Consider the following 20,656-nt stretch of genomic DNA (forward strand, 5'->3'; position numbering starts at 1 on the left):
TACAGAATTAGAGACTGTGTAGACTCAGCATGTCTATCACCAGCTTCAGTAATGGTTGTTCATACCAGTCACATGGTTTTATTTATTACTTTCCTCTCCCCGAAAGCTTATCTTGAGGCAAATCCCAAAGATCGTGTCATGTGTAAAGTCTGCTTTTTATAGAACTACTTTTGTTTTATGAGCTCTGATAGTGGAGGTTAGCAGTCACATGATGTACATCCATAAGGTTAAATTGCATGTTGTTGACTTTGCTGTTTCAGAACACACAGGAGCCACTGTTCAAAGACAAGAGAGTGAGAGTGGGCCTTGATGGCCTTTATGACCCCTGCTTTCTCCTGCACCTCTTCGGGGAACTGACCAGGCCAGGTGGGCTCTTGCAGTCAGAATGCTGTCAGTAGTTGTCATGACTCCCAAATTAGGGCCCTAATCAAGAAAAGCATTCTTTTAGGGTCTTTGGCTGACTTTTCATGGCAGTGACTGTCAGCAAAGTCATAGTTTTCTTATTTTGAATGTATAGCTGGCTTCTTTAGCACAAGTCTGGGACATAGGGGCCAGCCTTGCTGTTCCTTGGGCCTAGAGGCCTTGAACTGATCTGCTTTCTCCCTTTCAGTTATTTTTGGTTTATTTTTAAATTTCGTAAATTTTTATTTTTTATGTGTATGAGTGTTATGAGTTGATTTTCTCCTTCTACCATGGGTCCTGGGGATCAAACTCAAGCTTTCTTCAACCTCTGTTATGTTTGTGAGATTCATCTCACCTATGTTTAGCAAGAAGTCCTAGCAGTCTGTTCCAGCTCCACCCTGGCCAGGTATTGCTGACCCTGCTGCAGTTCTAAGTCATGCCTGTGGTTCTTTGTGTCTCATTGCTATGTTTTCAGCCCTTTGCAGAGAGTAGGAACCTGTTTTTGTAACCTTACTGCCTCCCCTCTCTGAGTCCTTGGCCAGGAACCAGGGCTGCCCAAGGCTGTTACCAATGGCAGTGATGGATGCTTTTTCCATAGCAGATCTTGCTCTTGTCAGAATGGGGCTGTAATCTGCAGCTCATAATTCACATATGCCAAAGCTGTCAGCATGGCAGTCTAAGAGCCATTGCTAAGTACCCAGAGCGCTGGCCTTGTGGACTCACTGTGAAGAGTCCCTCTTACAGCTCATGACTGGGGATGTCTTGTAAAAAGAGGCTGAGGAGCACTTCTGGTGCTCCCGGAGCACAGCTGCACTGCCACAAACACCCACTAAACCTGGGGGGTTTTTATTTTAATCCTTGACCATTGTCCTGGTTAAGCCATTTTGGGATTTTAAATCTAGTTTAGAAGGTCAAATTGCTGTTCATGAGGTTCTTAAAACAGTGGCATTGATAACCATTTTTAAATAGCCTATTATATTTTCAGCATCCCAAGGGCAGCTCTTTTCCATAAGTACTGCAAAGCCAAGACTTTCATAGAGAAGCAGAAACAGTCACGAAATAGGAAATTGATTTTTCCTCATGGACACATGGAAAATTCATTTGTCTTAGAATGTCAGTAATTATTAAAAATATCCCAGCCAGCCGAATACTAGCTCTTTTCAGTGAGTGTAATATTAAATGTTTAGAATGTCCTTACTCCCAAATATATGTTTTTGTATATTTGTTATGTAGCTATCTCTTAAAGGGTTTTCCAAAACAGTGTTAATTTTATCCGGAGTTTGATACCTTTTTAAATTTTTGAGTTCTTTTGCCCTATCAAAAACCATCAGTTGTTAGAAATTAGAAAACCAACCCATAAGTTCTTGGGGTCCAAGAGTCACCTGCTTGTTCTTTTCCCAGTCTTCACTTCTGATCTGGGTTTTAATTCTCTGGGTTCTGATAAACAGCATCCACTTCCTTGAGTTTTGGTTTTATCTAATCCAACATCTCTGTCTCTTAACTGGAGTATGTATACTATTCACATTCAGTGAGATCACGCTTCTGATTCAGCTTCATCTCTGATGAGGTGCATGCTGGTTGCTTTAGGATTTGTGTCATACAGCTTCAGTTTATTTTCCAGCCAGGGAGTTTTGTTTCATAAAGACTGTGAGAAGCTTACAGCAGCATGGATTATTTCTCCCTTCTTGACTTTTGTGCTACTCTTGAACATCATTATTACCTATAAACCTCACCATGTGTTTGTTTGTTTGCTTCAGTTTCTCATTGTTTTTAAAAGAGATTTGTATTAGACATTAGCCATATAGTTGCCGTTTCTTGTTCTCTCCATTCCTTTCTGTTGATCTAGAGTTCTATCTGGAATCATCTTTTCTGAAATACTTCTATTCAGAATTCTTATAGTTTGCTGGGGGAGGGGGGATTCAACTTTGAAGAAGTTTCCAGGGATATAAAATTCTAGACTGCTAGCTTTGTCGTTGCTGGATTGCGCTATTGCTCACAAAAACTCTGTCATCATTCCTACCTTCATTTCTTTATGTTACATGGCCTCAAGCAGTTTATGATGCACTTTGGTGTGATTTTCTTTCATGTTTCTGTGCTTGTGTTCCTTGAGCTCCTTAACTGTACAGTAATAGTATTTGTCAAATTTGGAAAAGTTTGGGCCATGATTTCTCCAAGGCTTTTTCAGGGTTCTAGGTTATACACTAGGCTCCAAGAAGTTGTCCTGCTACTCACCGATGTTTCTTCATAGCTTTTACATTGTTTCTTCTCTCTGGTCCAGTTTGGATAGTTTTTCTTGCTGTCTTCTATTTCACTGTCGCCCGTTTCTCAGTGTCTGGTCTACATTGCAGCCAGTGCACTTTCATCCCCAGCTTCCAGCTCTAGAAGCTGCTTGGGTCTCTATTCTTTCCTCCTTCCTACTTAGCATGTTCCATCTTTCCTCCAAGTTTAAAAGTCTCCTGTTATTTTCTGTCATTGATACTGTGTCTTCATTAGGGCATTCATTTCAGGTGGCCTGTGCTAGTTCCTATTTAGGTCTCTGGTCACTCAGTCTAAAGAGCATCATTATGGGGAATTATCACCAAGTTAATCTTTTTTCAGCTAAGGTAGCATAGCTCTCCTCTGAGGTTCTTGACAGAATTTCCCAGCTTCCTCTTCCTTCCTCCATAAACTAGTACATGGTAGTCTTGAGGCATAGGACTGAACCAGGTAAATGTGGAAACCAGTTCCCTATTTTATCGGTATGCTGAGATCTCACGGTGGGTCTCAGTGTTGCTTTCATTCTTTCTGACTTTGTGGCTATTTGTGAGAAGCAAGGAACTAAATCTGGTTAGGGTTACCAGCATCTTAGAAGCCAAAGGCAAGATAATTACTACCACAGAAGAAAGGGGAGTCTTGTCCAGCCTCAGCATCAGTTAAGGGCAGCCAGAGATAGACTTGCTTCTTTGTGGCCACTATGGTTAGCTGACATTGGTAAGATGCAAGAAGAAAGTGAATTCTGTAGATTGTACAAGAATCATAAAATTGTTTCATATATTTAATGCTATAATTTACTTTGTGTAGAGTTTGTGGTGGATTGTCGAAAATTTTTGGATTCAAATGCTCTGGGTCTAACTGTAGCAGCCCTCAGCAGCTATGACCCCCAGATGCGAGCTGCCGCCTACTACATCCTGGCAGCCTACTACTCACACATAGAGGGGGCTCACTTCCGGGAGAAGTCCCAAGTAAGTAGGAAGGGAGGACATGCATGGGGATGAGGGTGGGCCTGGCCGGCTTCAGTGAGCTGGCTATCACCCTGAACTGGGAGGAGGCTTTAGAGGAACATAAAGAAGGCATGTTCTGAGAGGCCTCTACTAAGGGACAAATCTTCACCTTGAGCTGAAGACTCCACAGCCCTGAGCAGACTAAGGAAGGCCTCTGTCCTCCTACACCACCATCTTGTGACTGGATAGATTGGTTTGGCTTCTGTTGAAAGTGTCTTTGGTCTAAACTTAGTGGTGAAGGAAACTGTTCTCCATACTATCTGATCTGTCCCATGGTGGTAGAGGGCCAGGTAGATAGGATTTCAGGGCATAGTATCAGATTTCTCTCAGCCTTTGGACACAAGCTGCCTCTATAAATAAAAATAAAAGCAAAGAGCATCCCTGTGAGGAAGGCATGGTGTCCTCTACCATGGCTTCGTGTTTGTCCCTACAGTGAAAGAATAGGCACTCCCTGAAAAACTGTGACCAGACAGGCACTCTCTGAAAATACTCACCTGTCTTTTCCCCCTCCATTGTTCAGGTTCTCTACCTGTTGGATGTTGTCCGAAATGGAATTCGAACTCCAAACCTGAGACTCTCTTTTACCATGGCTCTCTTCATTGCCAAGGCAGCACTTCAGATCTTGAAACCAGGTACTCTGATAGAATCCAGTTGAGGAGAAATTGAAAAAATAAGCTTGAAGAAGTCCATTTCTGGGATGCAGTTCCATATATGAATCAGCCACACATCCATAAGGAATACATGTTCAGGGTCATTCAGAGCAAGTGGTAATGAGCCACCTTAGTGACCATTGATAGTGGACAGTCAATGACAGTAGTGAGGAAGGTCTTTCCAGACCTGTGTGGCATGAAATCCAGAAAAGAACTAAATAAGAAAGCCACATCATCTAGTCTAGCCACAAGAAGATGTAAGGTACTGTCCTCCAGGCTTGGGGGCAGAGAGAAAGACAACCTCCTGTATCACCTTCCAAGGCGAAGGAACTCGTTAGGCAGTATACCCTCTCTGTCTTCCTCCATTGCAGAAGGATGTGCATGATGGAGGGGAGGAATGTACGTTCACATTTGCTTCTGTTTGTTAAAACTGGTAGCAAATGAAGCTGATGCGAAAACCCAGACTGGTTGTACAGCCCTGGTGTGTGTGTCCACATTAGGAAACTAACTCCAGAGCTAAGAATGTGAACTCCATCCAGGCTGCCTCTGACTTCTCCGTGCCTCAGTTTCTTCACTGTACAGCACGAGTGGTGACAGCAGCCCCTGCCTCGAGGATTGCTGTGGGGTGACAGGAATCCTGCACTGCAGAGCTCTTGTAGGTTGTCTGGCACAGCACACACCCATCTGTTAGTGGCTGCCCTTCTGCCACCATCACTGCTATTACTAGTCACTGATCCATGCTTAGCCAAGGCCATAGTGTGTGTGGCTCCAGGTGCTCAGCTGGAAAACATGTGAGTCACTGTAGGTATAAGCTATAGTGTTAGAACGTGGCTTCTAGGGAGCAGGCTGCTTCTGACGCAGCCTGCCAATAGGAGGCCAAATTCACCTCAAGGCCTTGTTTGGGGTTAGAGAAAAGCAGTAGAATGTTGGTACCTCTGGGGACCCTGAGGATGTTTTAGTCTAGCATAGTCATATCTCTCAGGTGAAGAAACGGTCCCCTAACTGATTCTCCCACCTCCTCACCAACTGAGGCCCTCAGGGTAGGTAGATAGCAGGTCCGAGGCCTCTCAGTTATTGTGTGTTCAGGTTACTCTTAGAATTCAGATCTGAGTTTCTTCTGGTCCCATATCATTTTTATTACATAGCTTTTCCCTGCCTTGGAGACTTGGAGAAGAAGCAAAATAATTAACCCTTTACTGACTCAAAAGAGATTGGAGAAAATATATCAGAAATCAAGATGTTTATGATCATAGCCTCTTGCTGAGTCCATGGTGCCTGAATTTAGCTGTCTACATCAGCACTCATGCTGAAAAAGGGCATGTGTTAGAGAACAGTGGTCCCCAACTGGGCTCTTACAGCAGGAAAAGTAGCTGTGTGTCTACCTCTGCTTTGTATTCTAGACTTAGATGTATGAGCCTCCCTCCTGGGCCATCTCCTTTCTGGGAGAGGCTGGAGGCAGGCAATGTGGACCCTGTTGTCCGTGTCTAGCAGTGGTTTCTCAACTACACGGCGAAGCACACAAATAGAAGTCACCTTGGGTGTCTGGTCATAGTCTGATTGTCAGGAACTAGTACTTAGGACAAGGATGCAGAACCTCATGGGACAGGGCCCTGCCCCTCAGTTCATACACTGCCAAGCCATAGTCTGTCCAATGAGGCCTGCCATTAGTGACTGTCTGCCTATGTTCTCAGAGGAGCACATGTACTGGAAGATCAACAAGTTCCTACTGTCACAAGAGGCCTTGAACATGGATAAATTACCAGGCTTCTACCAGTTCTTCTACAGCTCTGACTTCCAGGTAATGCTGCCAAGTCCTCTGGGTCCCCAGAGATTACTCAGCCACTATGTCTTCTATTTTCCCCAGTAATGCAGTTTGCCACACAGACACCACGACACAGTGTAGAACAAAGTCATGAAAAGGAACCATTTGTGCTGCCCCACAGGGTCAGAGCTCCACTCCTGTGCTCTTCTGGCACTTCTCAGGTCTTGTTTAGTAGGCTGTCTGAGGCCTGAGTCTTTCACCATTCCCCTGGTATTTCTTTGCTGAGTCCCTGGACTAAGTATTAAATACCCTGTGTATGACATGGACCGAACTTAACCACAGCTTGATGTTTAATTTGTTTTTTTTTTTCCCTGACCTGAAAATGGAATCAAAGATGAGGCTAGGCTCTCAATAGTATAAGGCCAAAGTTGCTGTGGTAGTTTTGCCATCTCCTGAAAACAGTGGTACTTAAAGGGCTGTCCAATAAAAGGGCTGTAACTTAGTTAACAATATTTTCTTGTTTGGTTTAGCAAAAAACTGAACAGGAATGGGTGTTGGGAATTCTGCGGCAGGGGATTCGAGACAGGCATTGCTACGAGCTGTGCTCCAGGAGGGGGGTGTTCCACATCATCCTGTCCTTCTTCAGCAGCCCCTTGTGTGATGAAATGGCTCAGGTGAGCATGTTCTGCAAGGTCTATGTACCTTTGTTGTAGTCCAAGCCAATTCATTCATGAGCATGGTGTGTGAAATCTAGTTTTGTTTGATCCTGGATGATGGTTTTCTTTGTAGTTACTAGGCCTTGGCAATAGGAAGGAGGGCCTCTTTGCTTTGCCATCAAGGGGGAGGGGCAGTCTGGAGCTTGTGGAGTTGGCCAGGAAGCCAGGATACAAATTATCTGATGTGAGTGACTAGAACCCTTAAGGCCCTTGCATTTCATGTAGTGTATAAAGACAACAGACCTTGGCAGAAGAATCCCAGCCCTCAGGAGGCTGAGGCAGGGGGATCACAAATTCAAGGCCAGCCTGGCTACATAGCAAGAACCATGTTTCAAATAAATACCAGCCTCTAGGAGACTGGAGAGCTGTCTCAGTGGTTAAGAACACTGGCTGCTTTGTAGAGGACCCACGTTCAGTTCCCAGCACCCACATGGTGGCTAACAACCATCCATAATTCCAGTTCCAGAATCTGATGCCCTCTTCTGGTCTCCTCAGGCACTGTACACTTGGGTGCATGTACATACATGCAGGTAAAACACTCATACACATTAAATAAAAATTCAAAAAAAATATCAATCTATGGGCAATCACATTGTATTAGTACTAAGTTTTATTGCTATTAATGTGCTGTGGTTATATTGTCCTTATGAGACATACTCTGAAAGTGGTTAGGATCAAAGGAACACATCTACAGTTGACTGGTTTTGTTGGTTTTAAGGCAGGGTCTCTCTCTGTAGCCCTGGGTGACCTGAAACCTGTTTGTAGACCATACTGGTTTTGAACCTGCAGCATTTCTCCTGCCTCTACCTGCCACATGCTGGGGTTACAGGCATGGCCAGGCTTGCAAGGACTCTTAAGGGTTTATGTAGTACACAATTCCTAAAGTAATAAGCATTGAAAGCATGTTCTTTTTAGCTGTTTCTCTGTGAGATTTAACTTCTAGTATCATTTCTCCCGTTATCATGTGCTGCTGATTTATTTGCTTCAGGTTGACTTCTTGACCTGGATCTATGTCTTTCTTGACTTTTAAGTTCTTAACATCATCTAAATCAATGGCAGAATACAATTTTCACTTAGTGTTGCAAGTCAAAAGTACTCTGTTAATTAAGTAATTAATGTTTATCAACATGTTAAGGAAAGATTTAATTTGCCTTTGGAAGGAGAGAGCCACAATAAACAAGAGTTGGGAGCTTTGACTGCCTTGTGTTTTCTAAATGCACTGGTTGTTAAAAGTAGTAAATAGGAAAAGACTTGGGTATTTTGATTAATTCCTACCCAGTGAGTTTTTATTTCTGTCTTACATAAAATGTGGGGGAGTAACATTGAGTCTGGATTAAGAAACTTGTTGGAGCCAGGCATGGTGGTGCATGCCTTTAATCCCAGCACTCAGGAGGCAGAGGCAGGCGGATCTCTGTGAGTTTGAGGCCAGCCTGGTCTACAGAGTGAGTTCCAGGCCAGATGGGCCTACAGAGAGAGACCCTGTCTCAAACACACACACACACACACACACACACACACACACATATATTTTATATATATGTTGGAACAAATGGAATTTGAATAGGGTAATTTTTTATTTTTAGGATTTGGGAATTCTGAAGCACTTGGTGAACAGTTAAGGACAGTCCTGTGTTTATGGTCGCCTTTCCAGATGGCAAACAGAACAAGGGACTGCCAGTGTCTCACAGTTAGGCTAGAAATTCTGGGGCCCACATTCTGTCCCAGCTAGGGCACCACATATCAAGGCCATATGGTTTCCATGGTACATCTCTGTGGGTTGGTTCCATGATGGGATAACAGAAATGGAAATCTCCCTGGACCTATTGATTCTAGAAGTCTGCTTTCTGCCCTCTTATAGGAAGGCACTGTTCTTCAGACCTACTGTGATGACAGGCTGAGCAAAGCAACCTTTGTAGGGACCACCCACAATCATAGCATGCTGATATTTTTTATTTTTCAGGCAAGGTCTCGCTATATATCCCTGGCTGACCTAGAATTCCCTATGTAGACCAGGCTAGCCTAGAGAGATCTGCCTGGCTCTGCCTCCCAAATGCTGGGATTATAGGTGTGTGCCACCATGCCTGTCCTGCTGTTGCAGCTTTGAAATCCCTCCTTTGGAGCCAGGCCTTATGACTCATGCTTATAATCCCAGCCTGTAACAGACTGATGCAGAAACATGATGAGTTTGAGGGTAGCCTGGGCTGCAGTGTGAGACCTTGTCCGAAAAAAGCAAAAATTTAAAACAAAGCAAAAAAAAAAAATCACTCTTGATCAAATCATTCTGGTTTTTCCACTGAGAAGTATCTTTCTGTTTTGGCCTTTCAGAATTGGATTCTGGAAATTCTACAGAGTGCTGCCCAGACCACCAGATGTGCTTATGAACTCATACGTGACCACAGCCTTTTAACATGGATTTTACCCATCCTTGACAGCAGGTACTTACCTTTTGCATGAGCCTCATGATACCTCTAAAGGGTTTCAGTATCAGGAGTAGCCATGTTCCCTGCAAGTGTCCTCTAATGCTCCTGAGCGCTTGGCAGTCCAGCTCCTGATAATGTCCAATAGGCCTTTCCTCTATGTAAGTCTTTTCAGTGTCTCTTGCCTGCCTTTGATCTTAGAGGCACCAATTGCCATTCACACTGGCAGAGCCCCAACTGGCCTTTTTGTCTGTGTTATGTGTGGTTTGCACCCCTCATCTGGGGTCAGCTTTATATAGGGTTTGATAGAGTGTTCTGTCTTCTGAAGCCTGAACAACTGTAGTCCCTCTTGAAGTAGGAACAAGAGGCCTCTAGTTGCAGAAGGCTCGTTGAAGTGCTCAGTGAAGGTGGATCAGCACTCTACCTCTATCCTGGGTCCTGGCTCTCAGTGATGAGCCCATTCCACAGTGTGAAAGGTCTGGAATGGAAAACACCTTGTCATTTCTGATATTTCCACCACTTGAGGAGTGTATAATGCTGAAGAAGTCCTTGACACAGCAGGCGGCACCTAACAGGAGGGCTTTGTCCATCACAGAGAAGTTATAATAAGCCCAGGGGTCACTCAATACTCTTATTCAGTTTTTTAAAGTATTTTTCTTAAAATTTCTCTTGCTGGAATTAGTGGCATATGCCTTTAATCCCAACACTCAGCAGGCTGAGCCAGAAGGGCTGCAGAGAGTTGGAGGCCAGCCTGGGCTACATAGCATAAGATCCTACCTCAGGAAAATTAAATAAGATAAAAATAAATAAAAATTTATCTAAAAGAAATTAATAGCTTAAATCTTATGAATTCCAACATGAACAACTTCAAGACTATGTCAGATTTTTTAAAGGCATAATTGAATAATACCCTGTTCTTGCCTAATAACTTTTATTATAATTCAGGTTGCTCTCATAACCACGCAGCTACTGTACTGGAGGGACCTGGCAGCCTCGTCCTGGGTTGAAGCTGCATTTCTACATCAAGCCCTCTTCCTTAGAGGATGTTCCAGGGAGCTGCGGGGTGGGGTTGTATTTATTGGGTGGCGTTTTTTTCCACTAGAGTTCTGTCCTGTCCTATGGCGTTGTTTCCCCAACATACGCCCCACATTTCCAAAGACTGACCTCACAGACAGAAGAGGATGCACCAGGCTGCTACCATGTTTGGTTTCAGGTTTCTGGAGACCCGACTGCTCTCCAATGTGATCTGCTTGCTGCAGACCTTGTGGGTGGCCAACCTGGGAGACAAAGCATTGGAGGAGGGGAGCCAGCCTTCTCACCAACCCAGTTCCCATGAGCCCCAGAAGATGCTTGCCCTGCACCTGGTCAATGAGTTCCTGTATGTCCTCATGGCACTCACTAAGCACCTGAGGTGAGTTCACCCTTTCTGCCAAATCAAGGCTGTGATAGTCATTGCTGCTTATTCTTTTCTGTCGCCTGTGGTCACCACATCTCTGTTACAAGCCAACAGATGGGCTCTGAGTCATGGCCTGGTGTGGACCAGGCCAAGGTACCCATGTTGGGTGTGGGTAACATCAGGACATCTGTTTTAATTTTTGTTTTATTTCAGCCTTATGAGGTTCGTCATTAAGAGCCTACAAACTAGCATACTTTTAAAACCCAAAATGAATCATGCCAGCTCATTTTTAGCAAGCAAACCATCTTTTTATTTTTATTATTATTATTATTATTCAAATGCTTAAAGTGCAGTTTCTCAGAAGAGCATGTTTTCTGTGACCTGAGCCTAAGGCAGGGTGCCTGCAGCTAGCCTACAGAGACTCACATATCCACTGATTTCCTTGACTATCAGTATTTTTATCTGACCCTGGAATCAGGCTCTTGTTTCCTCTAGAGAATTCAATTCTCCTCAAAGTCCCTGTGCTGTAGAAAACACATTCTGCACTTACATTTTCCATGTGGGAGCTGGTGTGTGCTAATATGTCAGAAGAGTAACTACAGAAAGATAGTGCTCAGAATGGAGACAACCTTGATCAAAACAGGGCATTTGGTTTCATGGTGTCCCAAAGTAAATGAAGACCTCACTGGGCGATTCTTATTTTGGAGTTGTCCAGCACATTGTTGCCTGAGAACTGATGGCTCTTGGAGATGATGTTTTAGCTTTTAACATTGTGTGACAGGTGATATTGAAAGATCAGAAAGATGTGCTTCTTTTACTGAGCATTAGTCAGGCTTTCCCTGTGGGGCCATGCTGAACCTGGGCCTGCCGGGATCTTTCTCTCCAGTCTGACAGTTCCTGAGCTGGGGGAGGAATCAGCATCCTGGGGTGGAGTTCCATGTCACTCCTACAGGCTTGACCCTCAAGCTTTCTGCTTACTTCCCCTTCCTCCAGTGCAGAGGTCAGATCCCAGGCCTCCCCAGAGCACTTCACTTTCTCTCTTCTGTGTCCTGGGGCCCACACTAGCTGTCTATTGCAAGGGGAGTAAAGTTTGGTGACCCTAGCAACTCACTACAATCCTGGACTGCCAGGACAAGGGCCAGCTTTTGCTTACTCTGTAACATTGGCCACCAAACAGGTCTACGTTGACCTCCACCCAGCTGACCAACTTCTTTGGGACACTTGAGTCTGTGCTGAGGTACCGGTCAACCATCATACAGGCCTTTAGGAACATGGGCCGATTTACTGTGAACAAGATGTCACTCTCCACCAAAGATGTTCTGGTCCTCTTACACAAGTGGAGCCTCATTGAAAGAGACCTGAAGCTCCAAGGAGACCTGAAAGCAGCCATCGAGAAGTGCCAAGTCAGGGACCTAATGAGTAAGTTCCAGAACTCCTGACTGCGCTCACTGCCCAGCTCCGCCTAGAGCAGCCAACATCTCCCCATCCCTTAACTGCAGTTCCAAAGCTGTTTGAGGCACAGAGAAGGGAATGGGAACACCTAGATTTGAATTCCAACCCCAATACTTAGTAGCTTTTTGCTCTTAAATAAGTCACTACCTGTGTGTGTTAGCTCTCTGTCACTATGACAAAATGCCTGAGAGGGTTTCAGTCAATAGGCACTTGGCCCCATTGACTTAGGCCTCTGTCAAAGCAGAATGTCATGATGGGGAGCATGTGCCAGAACAAAGCTGCTCATTTCTTGACAGCCAGCAGCAGAAAGAGGAGGGAAAAGAGAGAAAGGGGCCTGGAAGAAAGGGAGGCAAGCGGATCTCTGTGAGATCCAGGCCACTTGTGGCTATAAGAAGACCCTGTTCAAAAACAAAACACAGGGTGGAGGACCATCTTGAGGAATAATACTCTAGGCTGACCTTTGACCTCCACCTTCACACATATGCATCAGCATGCGCGCACACACACACACACACACACACACACACACACACACACACACACACACACACACACACACACACACACACACACACATCTTGACTCAGGATGTGATGTTGCCTCCTACAGCTCTCTGATTTCTCAGGTAGGTAGGTAGGTAGGTTGTTTGTTCTTAAGATGGAGTTCTGGCTGTCTTAGCGAAACTGGCCTCCAATTCCAAGGCATTCTCCATCTTCGTGCCTCGGCCACCTGAAAAGCTAGAACTGTAGGCACACATCACTGCACCCAGATTTTCCTCTTGTATCCCCTAAGTTCATTTCAGTGATAATCATAGTGAGAGTGGAGAGGTCCTGTTGGAACAGTGTTAGGTGCTCAGGACTGACCTGCTGCCCTTTCTCTTTGAGGAGGATCTTTGTGGACTCCACAAACCTGGCCTCACCTTTTCTATCTGTTTAACAGAAATGCTCAAGGATAAAAACAGGCCTGTGATTGCTGCCCGAGTCAAAGGCCCACGAGGTCGAAAGAAGAGGCCTGGGGAGGCTGAGGACATGCCTGAGCCTGTGCTGGAGGCATCTAGCTTAGAGACATGCAAGGGCCTCTTGAGGGCCATACTGACCCATTGGGGGCCAGCTGTCCCCAACCGTGGACCCATTCAGCAGCCTATGGGCCAGGCCACCCCTAAAAGTGAAGCACTGGGTTCTGTGCATGCCGCTACTTCCCTGGTGGCCAGCTGGGTGCTGCGGTCAGTGGCTGAGCACCCACTCAGCAAGGCAGAGGCTATACGGCTCCTTAGTTGGCTCAAGAACTACATTTTGTTGCACCCAGTGGTGGTGGCTGACCTTCTCAGGGACAATGCTGTGAAGAGTGGTGTCTTTAAGCTATACAGTTGCCTCTGCAGTGCCAGGGATCTGGCAGGGCCTGTGCAAGATGTGACCTGCCTGTTCAACACTGTCATGCTGCAGTTCGTGGTGGCCCAGGGCTGGATGGGGAACCCCATCCACCCAGCAATGGAGGCCCTATGTGCCGCTTCCCTGAACAAGAAGGATCAAGCCACACAAGGTAATGCAGGTTTTTTAGTCAGAAGCTGTAGAACTGTGGGGAAGGTTCTCTTTCTTAGAGCAGATTAGGTCTCTGGTAGAACCTTCTTCAGTTCAATGCCTTGATGAAGTATTTTAAGTGAATCCTACCAAGATTGTGGGAGTCACAGAGTGACTGTGAAGGGAGAGGAAGTCTTTCCTATTAGTGACAATCGTGCTCATGGTGATAGGCATCCCCTGAGTACCTCAGAGTCCCTCCAGGGGCACTCCACCATGCAAAGCAGAGTGTGTTTTGATTTACTTAAGTGAAGGACTGTGTCACATGATAACCAGTCAAGACTGTGCAAGCCTACAGATAGATACGCATACCTACAAGTACACACATGCAATGCAGTCTGTGCTTGGCATCCACCTGGCATCCAAAGGCTCGATTGCAGGAGTGAGTGACAACTGGATTGCTCTGGCTTCCATGGCTATAAGTGCAGGCATGTTCTCCATCTGGGAAGGTGGTCCCCTTCTCAGGCTGGCTGTGACCTTGTAGCAGAAGGCGCCAACCTTCCTCTCATCTGGCTGCAGCAGGGGAACTATCTTTTTGTCTTTTCCTCATCTGTGCCATTTGAGGAGCTTAAGAAATGTCCTAGGAGGTGCTTCTCAGATCAGTGCTGGCCCAGGGCATGGGGGCTCAGACCAGGAAGGGACTTTCAGTAACTTCTTTTTAAGATCTGTACACATTCATTAGAAAAAAGGTAAATTTTTAAATGATCAGAAAGAATAGCACAAGGGGAAATTGCTTTTTAGCCACACGCTCACCTCTAGTTCACAGGTTCTAGCACAGTGCATGTGGTGGCTGAGCAAAGCCTGGTGCAGTGTGGATGGGTGGCTTGCTTTCCATCTGAGTAGGTGCACATCCTAATGGCCTTGTCGACTCTTCCCCAGCCTCTGCAGTGTTCCTGGTGTCTCTGTACATTAAGGACATGTGGCTGGGGGCTCAGCGGCCAGATGTCCTTGAAACCCACATCCGAATGGTCTGTAAGGCCACAGAGGACCAGCCATGTGGTGAGGAGGAGGCCATCGTTGTGCTCTGCAAGGACATTGCCTCCAAGCTCAGATGCTTGACTCCTGCTTGTGACACCTCACATCCTATTGACCAACACCCCCCAACCTAAGGTCTAACAGTCTTCAGGGAAGGTGTGAAATGACATGTTCAATCCATTGACTGTTTTGTGACAAGAAAAATTAAAAAGACTTACTTAACCAACAAGAAGCTCAGGGTACTGTGTTGACAAGTAAGTCAGAGTTGTGGTGACTGGGTGCTTCCAGGCCATGAGGTCCATGTGATATTCAGATAGGTAAGACCTTTCCTTTCCTGGAGTTTATTGTTCTTCAGAGGAAATTCTTCAAGTTAAGGTGATACTCAGAAATATAGAATGTATTCGTGGATGCTAAAATGTGGAAAACTATCTTTTTTTTTTTTTTTTTTTTTTTTTTTTGTCTTTTTGAGACAGGGTCTCCCTGTAGCTCGAGCTGTCCTGGAACTCACTATGTAGACCAGGCTGGCCTTGAACTCACAGAGATCCACCTGCCTCTGCATTCTCGCCATAAGATGTCATAAGAGAATTTTATATGACTGAATAAACGAGCTCCTGTCTGTATTTACTGGATCCTTTTTTAAGGATATTGTACTAAATCCCAGAAGTATAAAATGACTTGACCTCTGCTTTGGGCAGACAGTATTTTTTTGAAGTTGTATTTCAAAGAGGTTTTGAGTTTTATAATGTTTTGGTAATAAAAGTCTTATTTTTGTGAGGCTTTCTGTGTTTTTCATTGATGTTAAACATGCTTGTTTTTATTCCAGAGACCTGCATATGTCAGAATCTGATTTTTTTATGGCTCATGTTAGAGGGTATTCTAGCTGGTAGAGGTCACTATGGAATGCTATGGATTTTATAGACACAGGAATGCCGTTGAGGCTTGGTTCCACCCTTGGGGTGGCTGTACAGTAGCCCTGTGCAGTGTACATAGCACTGAGAGGGCTCAGCTTGCACTTCTACACCTTTGTTTGCACCAGTGTTCTCCAGTCTTGTTTGTTCTGAGTGCAGACAAGAGAGGTGCACCTGTGTGTAGCCCCTTATACAAATATGGCTCATTGTGTAAGCCTTGTCTACTTCACCTGCCTTCTTCCTCTCACGAACAAGCAGAAGCCCAAGTAAGACTCTAAGAACACAGAAGTTGAGATCCTGCTTTGGGTTGTAACTGGACTCAGAGGGCCATATTCCCTTACTTTTCATAGCTGTCTTATTTTACCCTTTGTTGCATGTTTATGGAGAATACTTTGCTTTTGAGCACCTCTGACAAGCATGCAGAAGTACACTGGCTGGAAGGACCGAATCTGGGGCATGTCCCTCCAGCTCAGCCCTCTGGAAGCAGAGGAATGGGCCACTGGGCCCCAGGAGCTTCCACAGCCCATCATAAGCCCCAGACTTCAGCCATCTGGGTTCCTGAGTCCCAGTTACTGAATGGAATTTGATTTCTCTGCTCCAGTAGGGTGGGCTCACACCCAGGCTAATGACACCTGCCCTCCTCTGTCTTGGGAGTTGGGTTGAGGCCAGCATGACCCCTGTGGGTCATGCCTGTCAGCTCCCTCCCCTTCCCTCCCTACAGAGTGCTGCCTGGGGTGGTAGCAAGGACTTCAGGGCATCATTTGAGTTCAGGAAGTTGAGAACTCATTTTTAGCAACTCACCCTCTTTTCTGCATCTCTGGAGCTTGCCATTCCCCCTTCCCTCATCTTCCTGTTTAAATCCATCAACCCCAAGTCTGGCAAGACTGGGCCTGGCCCTCACCCTGTGGAGAATAGATTGTACATGATCACCACATAGTGTTAATTATAAATACAACTGGTCTTCCAGATCCACAGTTCACATCCATGAATGAACCAATCACAGACTGAAAACACTCAAAAAGAAAATATTACAGGGACTGGCGCTTAATGATTAAGAGCACTGACTGCTCTTGCAGAGGACCCAGGTTTGGTTCCAGCACCCACATGGCAGCTAACAACTATCCATAACTTTTCCAGGGAAATCCAGCCCTCTTCTAGCCTCCAGGGGCATTGCGCACATGAGTTACACTTACATACATGCAGGCAAAACGCTCATACATATAAAATTAACAAAAATTTTTTAAAGATTGCAGGGCCACTGAGATGGCTCAGTGGGTGCAGGCTCTTACTGCATGTGTTTATGCGCACTACATACATGCCAGGGCCTGCAGAAGTAAAAAGAATGTCAGATCTCCTAGAGCTGGAGTTACAGGCAGTCATGAGCTGCCATATGGGTGCTGGGAATGGAACCCCAGACCTCTACAAAAGTAGTAATTGCTCTTAACTGCTGAGCCATCTCTCCAGGCCCCCAAAAAGAAAAAAAATCTGTTCTGGAGATTTATAGATATAGATATAAATATGCTTGCCATTCTGTAAACAGTATAATCACTGTCTACCTCAAATTTACACAGAATTTAATGGGGGGAATCTAGACATAAAAAGTATGCTGGAGGGTATAGTGTACAAGTAGGTTATGTGCAAATGTGCCATTTTACAGAGGCAGTTTGTGCATCCAGAGATTTTTGGCATCCTTTAGAGAGTCTAGAATCACTCCCCCCACCCCCCAGCAAGGAACTGTTTTATCTTCAATGCTGTTCTTTAAAAAGGGAAACCATTGTTTTAAAAATGAAGCCTACTGGCTCCCTGCCTGCAGGCTGGGGGTGCAGTGAGGGAGTGCACCTGTTGGTTTTCTGGGCCTTGTCGTATGTTTCTCTCGAGGCCAAGGCTGTCAGATACTAGAGACCTAGTTGCTTTGAGGTGCACAGAGCCATAGTCAGGTAAAGTAGCATCTAGAGTGGGAAACCCTCTGCTCACTTCAAGAACTCTTGGCATTCTGGGACATCACTGAACGCTAGTTGGATTCCCCTGGGAATCTGTCTGGAAAGGCTGTTGGGAGGAGGAGAAGGAGATGTGATCCAGATGAGCTGGTCAGGCAGGGCACATACTCCCACATCTCTGGGAGTCCTAGGTATCAGTGGAGGGCACATGAGAGGTTTGTAGGCTTCCCCAGCATGCTAACAGGAGCATGTACTTAGTGTGCTCAGGCAGTACTGTAGACAGTAGCAGAGAGACAGAGTGAAGGTTAACATCTTAGTTCATACTTTATTTTCCAACTCATCCCAAAACAAGCATTAGCAGGTTAGGCATGCTAAAGGGGATCAACGCTGTCTGAGACAGCTTCTCTGCTGGAGGGACTATGAACATGTGTGAGATTCCCCCTTGTAGAGTTGTTTTTGACCTGGTCACTTTCTTACTCCATGTGAACAGCTTTAAATAGACATGGATGTCCAGGTGGGTTTCATTTCACCAATTCACTTGGACATGACTGACTTGCCAACATCAGTTCCACTAAATTGAGAAGTTCTCTCTCCTTGCTCACCGCCTGAGGTCAGCTGATGCCCTGGGGACCCCCATCCAGAACTTGTTCCCAGTGGAGAGCCAGAGGTGCAGTGGAAACCACAGGAGATGAGACAGAGGGACTCTCCTGCTGTACCCACTGGTCAGTACCAGCTCTGCTTCTGGACACCTCTGCTGTCCCTTGGGAGCCCCTCCGGAGGCAGAAAGGGAAGTTGAGGCTGTGACTCCACGCGCATATTTGGTGATGGGGGCTGATTCTATGAACAAAGCAAATGAGAGGTAGGCATTAAAGGCTGGCTAGAGAATATTCCTTTGCCAGAGCACTTTCCTGTCCCTTCTGCCTCCCCAACATACCTGAGCCTGTGGGGAAGATCCAGGGAGTCAGGGACCCCAGGGGGAAGGTCAGTCCCACTCACAAGGGAAGCCATTACCAAGAAATCAGACCAGAAGTACCTTGTTGGGAACCAGGCCTAGGGTCCTTCCTTCAATAATGTCAGTTCTTGCTCCTATATTCATGTCTAGGGGGACAGGGTCCTGTTGACCTTTCATCCAACCACATACCTGAGTGAGCTTGTATCATAGCCACACCCTAACAACTTGTGTCTTTAAGAAGTCTGTCCACTCTGGATTCTCTGACTGATGTGCTGGGGACACTAAACATGGCTGAGCCTTGACCACCACTTCCCACCTGCCTTGGATGTCATCCACAAAGGGATGCTATTGTTTCATGGGCTATCAGGGTGAACAAAGGTCATGGATTGACGGTCTCAGCTGGAGAGCAACTCTCCATGTGGGTGCAATGCCAACACCAACAAGGGGCACAGGACAGGAGCTGCTGGGCCCAGGCACTCCCTTCCAGATGGCCCTAGAGCTAAAGAGCCTGTCATTTCCTCTCCCCCTCTCTCCCTTGTTCCTCCCTCCTCACAGAAAAGCAATTCCTTAGGGAGCACTTTCTTCTTGATCTTACCAAGGATGCTCTCAACTGCTCTGAGTAGTCCATGTCCTTCAAAGTATCTCGAGAGCCTTTTCATATTTTTAAAAAGAGTCGTGTGTGTGTGTGTGTGTGCGCGCGTGCGCACGCGCACGCGAATGTATGCTGTGTGTATGCCAGGTGCCCACCAAGGTCAGACCTGGAACTGGAGCTATAGGCAGTTGTGAGCCTCCAAAGTGGGTGCTGGGAACAGAACTCTGGTCCTCTGGAATAGCAGCAAGTGATATTAACTGCTGAGCCATTCTCTCTAGCCCCAAATATCTTTGTTTTATGTTTGCTTTTTTCTTGTTTGTTTTAAGACAGGTCTTACTGTGTAGGCCTGGCTGGCCTGGAACTCACTATGTAAACCAGACTGGCTTCAAACCATGGAGATCTGCCTGCCTCTGTCCCCAGACGGGGGACAGGATAACACCCTGCATCACTATATCTGGCTGAGAGCCTTTTCTTTAATGAGTACTAGGATCTGGTTGGGATGAGCAATGTCGAGAGCTTGATCCTGTAAAACTAAAGCTTTCAGAAGGCTGTGCTGTCCACTGGAGCAGAGGTTGGTAAAGTTGGACCCTGAGTGCCTATCAGATCCCAGAACTTTCCATCAGGATTGCTGGCAGTTCTTGTAAAGCTGACTGGAACACTGGGCTTGCTGGAAGTCATTCAGGAATAGAACAGAAGGTGATTTCTTTGGTTTAGGGTGACTCAGTGTGAAAACCTGTTGAAATGTGAGTTCAAATCTCTGAAAGAAAAAAGTAAGTTTGTTCATTCCTCCAGGCTAATCCCTGTCTCCCATATTTGACCAAAGGCAACCTGGAATGACCTGGTGAGTGTGACAAGTATATATCAGGGACAGTGTGAGAGGGAAAGAGGGTCAGTCAGGAAACAGCCTCAAGGAGTCCATAGGTCCAGCAGGTGTCTAGGATTCTCTCAGATACAGGGGTCATCATCTAGTTCTTTCAGGGTCTTTGGGCCCCTCATCACTTCCACTCTCATAAATGGCTTTGCTCAAGCCCATGCATGGTGACACATGTCTGTAATGCCAGTACTCCTGTAACTAAGGCAGGAGGATTATGAGTTTGAGGCCAGCCTGAACTATATAGCTAGATCCTGTCAGAGAGAGGAGGAGAGAGAGAGAGAGGGGGAGGGGAGGGAGGGAGAGAGAAAGAGAGAGGGCTCTGCCGACTGCCTTCTTTTTTCAGCCCTGCCCCTGTGGTTTCCACTCCCCAAGGCTCCTGTCTGTAATAGACATAAGAGTCTGCAGTGTCACCTAGCCCAGTCATCTTGGACCACTCAGCGTTGCTCCCACAGCTAGCTGGTTCATCTCTCAGATGCTTCATTTCAAATTCAACACATGGGAATGGGACTGAGCCCATTCAGCTCTTCGTCTGTAGACCACACCCTCCCATGGGCATTGGCTATCTTTGGGTGAACCTTCATTGGGTCATTTGCCCACTCTGATCTTAAGAGCTATGACAGGGTGTAGGGCCCCCTGTGAGAACAGTCATTAGGACAGCAAGAGGAATGGGGTTGACTAATCTAGAAGGGAAACTTGCATGTGGTGGGGTCAGTGGGCCAGCACAAGAGAGAGTCTCCATTCAGTGAACTAGATTTTTTTTTTTTTTTTTTTTTTGTTTTTTTTAAAAAG

General features: G+C 45.9%; 2 protein-coding genes across 3 annotated transcripts in view; one reads left to right on the top strand and one right to left on the bottom strand.

Moving 5' to 3' along the window:
• Positions 1–15,057, top strand: part of Urb1 (URB1 ribosome biogenesis homolog) — a 71,619-nt gene extending 56,562 nt beyond the window's left edge. For both annotated transcript variants that reach the window (XM_008835980.3, XM_029564897.1), the window contains exons 30-39: positions 261–366; positions 3,463–3,623; positions 4,183–4,294; positions 6,004–6,110; positions 6,605–6,748; positions 9,116–9,225; positions 10,421–10,618; positions 11,781–12,022; positions 12,995–13,594; positions 14,509–15,057. In XM_008835980.3, coding sequence (XP_008834202.1) covers positions 261–366; positions 3,463–3,623; positions 4,183–4,294; positions 6,004–6,110; positions 6,605–6,748; positions 9,116–9,225; positions 10,421–10,618; positions 11,781–12,022; positions 12,995–13,594; positions 14,509–14,738 — 2,010 coding nt within the window. In that variant the 3' untranslated portion in view covers positions 14,739–15,057. The remainder of the gene's footprint in view (positions 1–260; positions 367–3,462; positions 3,624–4,182; positions 4,295–6,003; positions 6,111–6,604; positions 6,749–9,115; positions 9,226–10,420; positions 10,619–11,780; positions 12,023–12,994; positions 13,595–14,508) is intronic.
• Positions 15,058–17,767: 2,710 nt separating this feature from the next.
• Mrap (melanocortin 2 receptor accessory protein) overlaps positions 17,768–20,656 on the bottom strand; it is a 16,909-nt gene continuing 14,020 nt past the window's right edge. Inside the window, exon 3 of the mRNA XM_008835982.2 lies at positions 17,768–18,286. Coding sequence (XP_008834204.1) covers positions 18,061–18,286 — 226 coding nt within the window. The 3' untranslated portion in view covers positions 17,768–18,060. The remainder of the gene's footprint in view (positions 18,287–20,656) is intronic.

The sequence above is a fragment of the Nannospalax galili genome, unplaced genomic scaffold (assembly GCF_000622305.1).
Source record: "Nannospalax galili isolate Female #2095 unplaced genomic scaffold, S.galili_v1.0 scaffold136, whole genome shotgun sequence".
NCBI classification, from domain to species: domain Eukaryota; kingdom Metazoa; phylum Chordata; class Mammalia; order Rodentia; family Spalacidae; genus Nannospalax; species Nannospalax galili.